The following is a 12,650-nucleotide window of genomic DNA, read 5'->3' as shown; positions in this document are numbered from 1 at the left end:
ATATTACAGCTACCCCAGTTTAAAAGCACACGGGGAACTTACTTGTTCTGCAGTACCTTCAAGATGCCCTTCAGACTGCATGGGATGGCATTAGCCCAGTCCACTTTGCTTTTAAAGATGGGTGCTAGCAGTATTTTTGGAGCTGTGTTGTAAACCCCCTGCTGGGGTGTGTCTTTGACTTTTGATCAGGTTGGTGTCTGTGGCTCAAAGCAGGTACCACTTCCAGCCTGTGGATTATGGAATGAGTGGAGTTTCTGTAAGCACTTTAGAAAGTCTCCCTTTTACCTTGCAACCCAGAGGGTTTTGTTCTCTGCTGAGTTATGACTTTCTTCCTCTCCCCACTTAGTTGACAGATGCTCACACCAGCAGAGAGAGGATCATCAAAAACTGCATCGCTCAGACGTCCAGTGTAGTGAAGGCTCTCAGAGAAGAGAGAGAAAAAGCCCAGGATGATGTAGCATTATTAAAGCAACTCAGGAAAGAGCAAACCAAGGTGAGTAGTGGGGCTTTCCATAGCTCACTGAGAGAGGACCAAGAGTGTATCTTTCCCAAACAGAAAGACCAGTGTGATGGAGAGAACCTGAAGTGGATCTTGACTAAGGCAATCTTCTCTGGTTCTTGTTTTGATTTGTGAGAACCATTTCCCCAAGCCCTGAGGAGAGAGGTGTTTTTATCCTGCAAGTGAAGCATTTTATAAGAGGCCCTGCTACACAAAGGCTGTATAAAACCATGTGTACTTCCCCATGGTGGACTCTAGCCTTCACTGACTAACACCACTTACCATACAAGTCACCTGGGGCTCACTTCATCCCTTCAGAATGCCTGATGGTTCATTCTGCTTTTCTGAGACCTTGTACAGCTAGTATATGAGCAAACAGCTAGTATGGGTGCCAATATGGAAACACCATAAAGTAATGAAGTAGGACTTTTGTGCATGTCTCTTGCACCTCATAGTTGTAAGGCCTTAAAAGCTGTCACTTTTCATCATTGCCCTGAGAAGCATCACTCCTATTCAATGTGTTGAGTTTGTGTCCTCTACAAGAAGCTGCCAGGCAATCTTGAGTTCCATGTAAACTTTTTTATTATTTAGTATGCCTCAGGTGATTTTATTTTTTTCTTAGCACCTTGTGATGGTGTGAGAGAAACTCCTGGGTTTGCAGAAGGAATTCTAATGTGCAAAGGCACTCTCAACCTTCTGACCTCTCCAGAGGTGAATAGAGGTGGTCTAGACAGGAGTATCAGAAGTGGAGAAGAGACCACTGCTGAAGTTCTTCTCCCTATTCCAGGGTTCCCTTTTTAGGGAAAAGGACACTGCATGTGTGGCTTTAGGAGTGGAGATGAGCAGGCTTGTGAGAACTGTTCCATTCATTTCTCTTCCAGCCCTGTTCTGCATGTCTTGTGATCACTTTAAATTCTTTTTCCACCTCATATGCTTGCAGCATATTCCAAGTAAGACTGCCTGCTTATTGCTTTTTTGCATACACTGACTAGTTGTGTCTGTTGTGGTCAGCAGTTTCATGAGCCTTCCTCTGTTGAGAACTGCCTCAGCTAAGGTTTCTAAAATGGTACTCTTGAGTTTCCAGTGTAACAAAGGGGGGCTCTTGTGACAGCCAGACATCCCACAGTCACACACACACATGGATATGGCCCTGTATCCTGGGTACAGGTTTGCCTGCTGCAAGAAGAGATGGGTCCACAGAATCACAGAATGGTAGGGATGTCTGAAGATCATCTAGTCCAACCCACTTGTTAGAGCAGGATCACCCAGAGTAAATCACACAGGAAGATGTCCAGGCAGGTTTGGAATGCCTCTAGAGACAGAGACTCCACACCCTTTCTGGGCAGCCTGGTCCAGTGCTCTGCCACCTTCAAATGGAAGTTTTTCCCCTGATGTTTACATGAAACTTCCTGTGGTCCAGTTTGTGTCCATTGCCCCTTGTCCTATCACTGGACCCCACTGACAAGAGTCTGGCTCCATCCTCCTGATACTCATCTCAATGCTTTCAAGAGGAGCCTGCTGTAGCCCCAGCTTCAGAGAGTGATTGGGTGCTGATGCAGTTGTAGTGAAGGAGCCTTCCTCAGAGGATGATTTCAGCATCTGATTTTTCCCAGGCATTGAGTGAACTGTTTGTTTCTGTGCTCTTCAGAGAAGTGGTATGTCTTGAGCACAGATTTAAAGAACCAGCTGCATGGTTGCTTTCTTAAAGCCTCACTTAAGGAACTGTTACCAGACATCCTTCATTTGGAAATCTAGCAGGGTAGTTTGTTATTTTCTGCACATCTTGTTTGCAGGGCCAGGGTGGGGGTTTTTTCCCAATCATTTTAATTACTGAGCCCCAAACCAGTCACTGGATTCATGAAGAGGGTCATGACAATGGTAATAATCAGTGATGATGTTTAATAATGAGGTGATTTAAAATGTTACAGGAAATTCAGTATTTGGAAACATCTCAAAGCTCTTTTGATGAGAGGACTTAGATTTGCAGCTGGACTTCATGAGGTGTAGTCCACCTCTTTTTGGGGGTTGTTTTTTTATGATAGATGTCTTTTTCTACAACTCAAATACACTGTTTTTACAGAGCACATCCTACACTTAAGGTCTCTTTCAAATGAATATTCACTCAGTTACAACACAGATTTCCTTTGTCATTTGTGATTTTGTCACCCTGTTAAATGCTACATATTGGAGGCCTTCAGCCAAAAATTGTTACCTCTGGGTCACTGAATAAGAAAACTTGGAGTAGTGTCAGTCTAGCAGCCAGTTCCTGTAATCTATTTACATTAAAATGTCATTTGATTATTGTACTAATTTGTTACCATCTTGGAAATCCAAACCAGACAGCATAATGAGTCATATCAAGCTGGTTAAAATGTCAGAGTATGTTTTAAAAACAACAGCCACCACAGCAAACTGCACTGTGCTGACTGACATTGTGTTGCTGTTTGTGACTGCAGTTCTAAGGCAAAGGCTAAAACAGTACTTTTGCTTAGCTTTGGTGTCAAAAGCAATTAATGTGGTAGTTTAGATGGCTGTAAACCTGCTCACATCATCCAGCAGGAGCCTTTCTTCAAATCATCAGAAGTATTCACCAAGAGAAAATCATGCTTGACCAATTCAACAGCCTTCAATAATGGTGTGACCAGCTGGGTAGATGAGGGGAGAGCAATGGATGTTGTCTACCTTGCCCTTGCCAAGTCTTTTGACATTGTCTCTCCCATAGCATTCTCATAGGTAAGCTTAGGAAGTGTGGGTTAGATGAGTGGATAGTGAGGTGGACTGAGGACTGGCTGAAGGACACAGCACAAAGGCTTGTGGTCAGTGGGGCTGGTTCTAGTTGGAGGCCTGCAGTTAGTGTTCCCCAGGAGTCAGTACAGGGTCCAGTCTTGTTCAATGTCTTCATCAATGACCTGGATGAAGGGACAGAGTGTACTCAAGGCAAATTTGCTGATGGTGCAAAACTGGGAGAAGTGGCTGGCACCCAGCCAGGCCATGCTGCCATTCAGTGAGACCTGGACAGGCTGGAGAGCTGGGCAGAAGTTCAACAATTGTAGAGTCCTGCACTTGATGAGGAATAACCCCCTGCTCCACTGTAGGTTAGAGGCTGAGCTGATGGAGACCATCTCTGTGAAGAAGGACCTGGGAGTGCTGGTGGACTACAAGTTCCACATGAGCCAGCAATGTGCCCTTGTGGCCAAGAGGGCCAATGGTGTTCTGGGGTGCATTCAGCAGGTCAAGGGAGGTTCTTGTCTCTGTCCTTAGGAGGCCACATCTAGAATAGTGGGTCCAGTTCTGGATAGACATGGAACTACTGGAAAAAAGAAGACTGAGAGGTGCTCTTTTCAATGCTTATGGATGTCTAAAGAGTGGAGGTCAAGAGGATGGGGCCAGAATCTTTTCAGTGGTGCCCAGTGCTAGGACCAAGGGGCACAGATTAAAACAGGAGGTTTGGCTTAGACATAAAGAAAACCTTATGTGGATGATGACAGAGCACTGGAATAGGCTGCCCAGAGGAGCTGTGGAGTCTCCTTTGGAGACTTTCAAAACCCACCTGGGCATATTGCTGTGTGATTTACTCTAGATAACCTGCTTTACTAGGAGGGCTGGACTAGATGATCTTCAGAGGCCCCTTCCAACCCCTACCCTTCTGTGATTCTGTAACTGCTGATGATCTTCTGAGTGAGTATTTCACAGGGAATAATCCTGGGCATCTAGTCACCCTGTGGATGCTGGGTTGTAATTTCTAACAGTTTGAAAGGAAAAGTCCATCCAATGTCTGTGTTAGCTGTGTGTGTCAGGACATCTGGGAGTGTTTTGGTGGGATTACTATCCTGACTTGTACTTGTTTACCATCTCTGGAACCATGTATTCAAAATGGATAAACTTTGATCCTTAGTCTGTTAAAGACTCCAACCACAAAAATGTGTCCTAAATACAGGCAAAAATGGCAGATGGTTCTTGCATCTCCTAATATTGCTTCAGGGCCTTGTGACAGGGTCAAATTACAGCAGGTCACCTGAACACAGCTAGCACACTTGCACCTTGAATTTCTAACAAAGAGATTCTGATATTTCTGATGGGTCAAGCAAGTGCTCAAGGGTTGTGTATTACAGTAGTTCTTGCCTCAGCTCTTGCATTTGTGTGAACCTGCTTTGTCCTTCTGTGATATTAACTGGTTCAGATAGCACAAACATGTGATCTGTTCTCATAGACCCTGTTCTGGTCAGTGCTCAGAGTAGGCATCAAAGGAAGTCAAAAAGATCTGTTTATGATCTCAATTCTACATCCAGAATCTCAGATCTGTGTTAAGGTCCTGGCTTTGCTGCCAGCTCCCTGTATGACTCTAACAATGCACATGTGGAAGAATGACAACTCAGGGCTGCAGAGTTAACCCTAGCCCTGACTTTCCCTGTACTGAGTGCTAGAATTAGGTGCAGTTATTTTTACCTTTGAAGCCATTAATGGCAATCAGTTAATTACTGGCAAATCTTGATGGGCATTATTTAATAATGAAGCATTAGAATCATGAAAGTGTTTTGGCTGGAAAAGAGCCTTTCAGATCATTGAGTTCAACCTCTATCTGACTCTGCCAAGTACAATGTCCCTCAGCACCACATCTCTGCATCTTTTAAACACCTCCAGAACAAACCCTTTCAGTGGTGAGGTTTCTTCTAATATCCAGCCTAGACTTCCCCTGGCTGCAAATTGAGGCCATTACTAATCAGGACCATCTTTTGCCAGGCCTGCATTTTGAGTCTGGTAGGGGTTCAACCACCTTCATGGGGAGGCTATTCTAGCGTTTGAGAGCCCTTTCAGCGAAGAAATTTCTGCTAATACCCAACCTAAACTTCCCCTGGTTGCAACTTGAGGCCATTACTAATCAGGAGCATCTTCTGCCAGGCTTGCATTGTGAGCCTGCCTTCACCATGCCCTGAGCATTGTCTGGAGGGAAGATCCAGGCTTTCAGGCCGATTGCACATCGTGCTCTTCAGTTTGCACTCTCAAAGGGGAAGCAGCAGCTGGTACCAGGGCTGTGATGTAGAAGGGTGCAGTGGTAGCAGCTACTGAGGGCTGCAGAGATGCCTGTTTGCCAATAACCTCTTTATCTGTTGCTTTCTGCAGTTGAAATTGATGCAGTCGGAGCTGAATGTTGAAGAAGTGGTAAACGACAGAAGCTGGAAGGTACTCACTTAAAGTAGCCACAATATTCTGTCCCAACAAACAGGTCTGTGCTGAAAGTGTAGCACTGGTGCCTGATGAGGCAGATTAACTAGAGATAGATGAGGGTAATAGGCTCTGTCCCTGGAGACATTCAAGATCAGACTTGATGTGGCCCTGATCTAGTTGGAGGTGCTCACTGCTGGGGGTTTGGACAAGATGACCTTTGAGTGTCCCTTCCAACCTGATGTGATCTGTGAATCTCTGAATCTCTAATGCTGGGGGAAATGTTTCAGAGGTCAGTCATTTTTCCTGTTCTGCATGCAAAGATCAAAGCTTTTCAGTTGCACTGCAGAGGAAAGGAAAGTGTCTGAGATAGGGGAGAGGAAGGACTGTGGGTACTCCTGTGTAGATCCCTTTGTCCTTGTGTCTAAGGACATTCCTGTGGTGGCCCTGTCTGAAATGCTGGGCCTCTAACAATGTCATAGAGCTAAGTCTTTCAGAATTGGCTGTTTGGTACTAATCACATTTCTCGGCAGAGGCCAGAGGTAGGTGAGGCTGTAGAAGTTGAACCTTGTCCTAATGGAGCTTCTGTAGGCTGGGTCTGATGCTCTCTGATGCCAAGAGAAGGCTTTTCATTGTCTCCTGGGTCAACAGAAGGCAGATCACCCTCTGGATGGACAGGCCCAACTTGATGTTGCAAAGTGGTCTTAACACTGAGCTGAAATTCTGAGGTGACTAATTCTGTCACTGCAGCATTTCATGTCTGGCATCCTTGTTTATTGTTGCTTTTCAGAACTTTCCCAGAAACTACACCTAGTGCTGTCTGAAAGATCTGACTGTGCCCTTAAGCTCAATTAATTTTAAAGCAGCTGACATGACAAAGTAATGCCACAGCCTTAACAGCATGCTTCAGGTCTCCAATGGCAAATAGCGTTTGACAGCTCTGCTATAGGAGGACTGCCCCTGCCCTCATCTTCATTCTGAAGATCAGAGTTAGAATCATACAATCATTTTGCTTGGAAAAGCCCTTTTAGGTCATTAAGTCCAACCATTATCTGAATCTGCCAAGTCTGGTGCTAAACTGTGTCCCTCAGCACTGCATCTCTTCACCTGTGAAACATCTCCTGGGATGGGCTCTCAACCAGCACCCTGGGGAGCCTGTTCCCATGTTTGAGCATGATCCCTTTCAGGGACAAAGTTTCTTCTAATATCCAACCTAAACTTCCTTTGTGAGGGGAGTTCAGGTTGGTTGCAACTAGAGCCCCTTTCCTCTTGTCCTATCACTTGTTCCTAGGGAGAAGAGGTTGACCCCCACCTCTCTTCCACCTCCATTCAGGTAGTTGTAGAGAGTGAGAGGGTCTCCCCTCAGCCTCCTTTTCTCCAGACTAAACAACCCCAGTTTCCTCAACCAGTCCTCACAAAACTTGTTCTCCAGGCCCTTCACCAGCTTCATTGGCATTCTCTGGACTCTGTCCAGTGCCTTAATGTTTTTCTTGTAATGAGGGTCCCAAAACTGAATCCAAGAATCAAGGTATGGCCTCACCAGTGCTGAGTCCAGGGGGCAATCACTTACCTGCTCCTGCATGTCACACTACCTCTGATACAGGCAGGATGTTGTTGGCCTTCTTGGTTACCTGGGCACACACTGGCTCATGTTCAGCCAGCTGTTGACTGATACCCCCAGGTGCTTTTTGCAGGGCATCTTTCCAGCCACTCTGCTGCAAACCTGGGGTATTCATGGGGTTGTTGTGACTCAAGTGCTGCACCCAGCCCTTGGTCTTGTTGAATCTCATACCGTCAGTGGTTGGCACCAGTCTTAGCACTGATCCAGTGATTACCTATATCTGCATTCAGCTTTAGGGAGTGATGGTAATGTGGAAGTTTCTCTGGTTGGAGAGTTTAGAAACAGCAGAGAATGCATGGTACAGGCACATTTTAGCCTGCTAGTGTTTAGTGTAGGGCTTGAAGAGAAAAGTACTCCTGAGGTTTATCTCCAGCTCTGCTCCACTGAGCATAGGCATAAATATCTCATTTAGCTGTGTGTAAAATTACATCACTGAAGGCTGATACCAGACAAGGAACTGACTTCCAAAACAAGACCCTTGCATTAGTCTCTCTACAGCAGTTCCAGAGCAGTTCTGTTGTGTGTTTGCCATTTCTACTTAATACCTAAAAGTCAGCAAAACCTACCTCTGCACAGTGGCATGAATTGAGGTTCCTTAGACTGTTCTTCCTGTCTGAAAAATGAGAACAGCACTTCACATGTGGCCCAGTGGAGTTAGTTGGCCTGAGTAACATACTGTGGCTCAGTGATTCTAAAAGTAGGAGGCAGGGAGTAAGACTGAAGTATTTGCCTTCCTTCTGTAGGCTGCAGAGGTACTGTTAAAGATGCTGTAAAGGACTGCATGGTAGTGAGCTGGCAGCTGCAGTTCTTTTGCTGTTTTCAATGCAAAAGCTCCTTCAAGTGTATTTTCAGTTCCCTTTAAGACATAGATTGTTGACCTCAACTTCAGCAAGCCTTTTGACACTGTCTCCTGTAACATTGTCATAGGTAAGCTTAGGGAGCTGGGTCTAGGTTAGAGATCTCTTGGAGCAGGCTGCCCAGTGAGGCTGTGGAGTCTCCTTCTCTGGACACGTTCTAAACCTGCCTGCATGTGTTCCTGTGCAGGCTACCTTAGGTGATCCTGCTTCAGCAGGGGCATTGGACCCAATGATCTCTATAGGTCCCTTCCTGGCTCTGATGTTCTGTGATCCTGTGATTACACGAGTGGACAGGGAGGTGGATCGAGAACTGGGTGAAGGACAGAACTCAGTTGTGGTCAATGAGGCGGGGTCTCGTTGGAGACCTGTAGCTAGCAGTGCTGCCCAGGAAGTCCTGGCTTGTTCAGGATCTTCATCTTACCTGGATGAAGGGACAGAGTGTACTCAAGGCAGATTTACTGTTGGTACAGCACTGGGAGGAGTGTCTGCCTCCCAGTCAGGCCATGCTGCCATTCAGTGAGACCTCTACAGGCTGGAGAGTTGGGCAGAGGGGAGAAACCCGATGAAGTTCAACAAAGGCAAGTGTAGAGCTCTGCACCTGGGGAGTTACAGCCCAGTGCACCAGTACAGGTGAGGGGTTGACCTGCTGGAAAGCAGCTTTGTGGAGAAGGAGCTGGGAGTGCTGGAGGACAGTAGGTTCCCCATGAGCCATCAATGTGGCCAAGAAGGCCGATGGTATTGTGGGGTGCATTCAGAAGAGTGACCAGCAGATCAAGGGAGATTGTTCTCCCACCCTGCTCTGTTCTAGGGAGGCCTCACCTGCAGCACTGGGTCCAGTTCTGTGCTGCTCTGTTCAAAGAGCCCTAAAGAGTGGAAGTCAAGAGGATGGGGTTGGGCTCTTCCAGTGGTGCCCAGTGACAGGGCAAGGAGCAGTGGAAACAAATTAGAACACAGGAGGTTTCACTTAAAGAAAAGCATCTTTGCTGTGAGGGTGGCAGAGCACTGGAACAGCCTACCCAGAGGGGTTGTGGAGTCTGCTTCTATGGAGACTTTCAAAGCCCACCTGGACATGTTCCTATGCAACCTGCTCTGGGAGACCCTGCAGTGGGCTTGGAATAGATGGTCTCTGGAGGTCTCTTGCAACCCCTACCAGTCTGTGATTCTGTGACCATTCTGTGATATAAGCCCTTAAAATGTCTTTGACAGTAGACAAAACTGGTGCAGTTTGCTTAGGATTAAAATGTTCCTGACAATTCTTTGGCTCTTTATTACTACACCTTCCTTCAGTCTGCTTTCAGACCTTTACATACTCTTTAACTCTTTCAGAAGTGTCCATTGCATTGCTGATGATGTGGGACAGGCTGGCTGTGCAATGGAACTGTCACAACTTCTGTATTCCCTTACATGAAGCAGTTTCTAATAGGTCTCTGTTTCCTAAAGTACATTAAATCTGAAAATGAGTTGAAGATTACTCAGAAATTGTTCAGGAGCAATGGTGAAACATGCTGCAGACATTATTTTCTCTGAAGTTGCCACAGGCTGTGCAAATAGAAGATGCTAGGACCATACTCTTTACCTTTTACATAGATGTGTTCTTCTAATGCATAACTTCCCCAAAATTACCACTCACCTGCATGTGAAGCCAAGGAGTCAGTTCATGAAACTTGGCAGCCTGAAGATCACAAGCAAGTTACACAATACAGAGTTAACCAGGTTGGAGAAGACCTTCAAGATCATCAAGTCCAACCTATCACCCAACACCACATAATCAATTAAACCATGGCACCAAGTGCCTCATCCAGTCTCTTCCTAAACACCTGCAGTGATGGTGACTCCACCACCTCCCTGGGCAGCACATTCCAATGGCCAATCTCTCTTTCTAGGAAGAATTTCTTCCTAACATCCAGTCTGAACCTCCCCTGGCACAGCTTGAGACTGTGTCCTCTTGTTCTGGTGCTGCTTGCCTGGGAGAAGAGACCAACCCCCACCTGGCTACAACCTCCCTTCAGGTAGTTGTAGAGAGCAGGAAGGTCTCCCCTGAGCCTCCTCTTCTCCAGGCTAAGCAACCCCAGCTCCCTCAGCCTCTCCTCCCAGGGCTGTGCTCCAGACCCCTCCCCAGCTTTGTTGCCCTTCTCTGGACACCGTTCAGCAACTCAACATCTTTCCTGAACTGAGGGGCCCAGAACTGGACACAGGACTCAAGGTGTGGCCTAACCAGTGCTCATTTGAACCTGAAGACAGAGCTTGGCAGAATGTGCTGCTACAAGCAGCTCATGAGTGGCACTGCCTCAGCTCGGTGCTAGGTGGTGCTCATGCTGCTCCTCAGGACAAAGTTTGGAGCCAAAACGTTAAACAGCATTGCTTGTGAGACCACTTGGAGCTTTGATGTCACCCTGCGTGTTGTGCTTTTGATTCACACTGCCTGACTTCAGTCATTTATTGACCTTCCTTAGAGTAAGCAGTCATAGAATCATTTTGGTTGGAAAAGACCTCTGAGTCCAACCATCATTTAACTCTACAAAGTGATGCTAAACCATGTCCCTCAGTATCACTTCTCTGTGTCTTCTAAACATCTCTAGGATTGGGGCTTCAACCACCTCCTTGGGGAACTGTTTCAGTGACCATTTCTTCTAATATCAAATGTAAACCTCCCCTCATGCAACTTGAGGCCATTTCCTCTCTTCTTATCACTTGTTACTAGGCATAAGAGATCAACCCTCTCCCCTGGCTCCTACCTCATTTCAGGTAGTTGTAGAGAATGAGAAGGTTTCCCCTCAGCCTCCTTTTCCCCAGGCTGACAGCTCCATTTCCCTCAGCTGCTCCTCACATGACCTGTTCTCCAGACCCTTCACCAGTTTTGTTGCCCTTCTCTGGACCCACTACAGCACTTCTGTGTCTGTCTTGTAGTGAGGGCCCTGCTTCAGTCTCAAGTTCTGTGTGCTAAATTTTACCCAGAGTGGGTGCCAGAGGAAAGTGAGGGGAGAGCAGTGTGCCCTTGGCAGGAGGAGGTCTGGCAGAATCTGCACCTGTGGTCAGATAACTAAAAAGGGAGAAGATGGCTTCCAAGGGGCCTGGCACCTCTATGGCTGTCACAACAATGTCAAATGCTTTTGCTTAGGAAAGAGGAGAATACAGTGTCCAAATTTGATTGTATTTAACACAACACAGCTGAGCCTTTCACTGATAATTTCCCTCCCTCTTTATTGAAGAAAAAAAAAAAGCATCACCATCTGTGATGAGAATGGGGGAACTGGCTGACAGCTGGCTGAACAGGAGCCTGCAGTGTGCCCAGGTGGCCAAGAAGGCCAATGGCCTGGCCTGCATCAGGAACAGTGTGGCCAGCAGGAGCAGGGAGGTCATTGTGCCCTGTGCTCAGCACTGGTTAGGCCACACCTTGAGTCCTGTGTCCAGTTCTGGGCTCCTCAATTTCAGAAGGACATCGAGACACTTGAAGGTGTCCAGAGAAGGGAAACAAAGCTGGGGAGGGGTCTGGAGCACAGCCCTGTGAGGAGAGGCTGAGGGAGCTGGGATTGCTTAGCCTGGAGAAGAGGAGGCTCCGGGGAGACCTTCTTGCTGTCTCCAACTCCCTGAAGGGAGGTTGTAGCCAGGTAGGGGTTGGTCTCCCAGGCAACCAGCACCAGAACAAGAGGACACAGTCTCAAGCTGTGCCAAGGGAGGTTTAGGCTGGAGGTGAGGAGAAAGTTCTTCCCAGAAAGAGTCATTGGCCACTGGAATGTGCTGCCCAGGGAGGTGGTGGAGTCACCATCCCAGCAGGGGTTCAGGAGGGCATTGGATGTGGCACTTGGTGCCATGGTTTAGTTAGTCCTGAGGTGTTGGGTGACAGGTTGGACTTGATCTCTGAGGTCTTTTCCAACAGACTGCCAGGATTATGAGCTGCCTTGTCTGAGGGAGAGCACACTTAGTGGTGAGCAGTCCCCCAGTGCTAGGCTTTAGCCTTTGGATTCACTAAAACCAGGAAAGAAGGTCAGGGGAGACAGGTGCCTTGGTAAGTACCACTCATTGGTACAGCAAGGCTGGGCAGCTTGAGATGGGTGCTACATGAAGAGGTAGTGGCTTGAAGTAGCTCTGAAGCTCTGCTTGCCTCCTAGAGGAGGGCTGATCCCCTTTTCTGTTTTGGTGTCTCAGGTCTTTAACGAGCGGTGCCGAATTCACTACAAGCCTCCGAAGAGTCAATGAGGTGGGGTGGTGTCCATCAAGGTGGTCCACAACCAGGAGAGCCAAACTGGAAAGAGGTCTTGGGTGAGCTGTGCTGGAACCCTCCAGAACCAGTGGAACCCAGTCTTGTTTTGGACCTACTTAGCTGAAACCTCAAGTCTGAAATGATTTTCCTGTAATCAAGAGCAAACAACTCATCTTTTGTACAAGCTGCCTGACACAAATGAGTTTTATAGTATTAAAATCATTTTCAAATGGAATGGGAAACTGGCATCTTTCTTGGAGCTGTACAGCTGCAGCAGTCCTGCAGGGGAAGGAACAGTCAAACCCAGCA

General features: G+C 47.0%; 1 protein-coding gene across 2 annotated transcripts in view; it reads left to right on the top strand.

Moving 5' to 3' along the window:
• The window catches only part of MIX23 (mitochondrial matrix import factor 23), a 14,686-nt gene extending 2,036 nt beyond the window's left edge, over positions 1–12,650 (top strand). The window contains exons 3-5 of one of the 2 annotated variants that reach the window (XM_054163828.1): positions 347–493; positions 5,621–5,680; positions 12,287–12,644. In XM_054163828.1, the coding sequence (XP_054019803.1) occupies positions 347–493; positions 5,621–5,680; positions 12,287–12,337 (258 nt within the window). In that variant the 3' untranslated portion in view covers positions 12,338–12,644. Of the gene's footprint in view, positions 1–346; positions 494–5,620; positions 5,681–12,286 lie in introns of both variants that reach the window. The other variant, XM_054163829.1, reaches the window with a different exon arrangement.

This window comes from Dryobates pubescens, chromosome 8, assembly GCF_014839835.1.
Source record: "Dryobates pubescens isolate bDryPub1 chromosome 8, bDryPub1.pri, whole genome shotgun sequence".
Classification (NCBI taxonomy): Eukaryota; Metazoa; Chordata; class Aves; order Piciformes; family Picidae; genus Dryobates; species Dryobates pubescens.
Note: the sequence above shows the minus strand (reverse complement) of the source record. Positions and strands in the feature narration are given on the sequence as shown.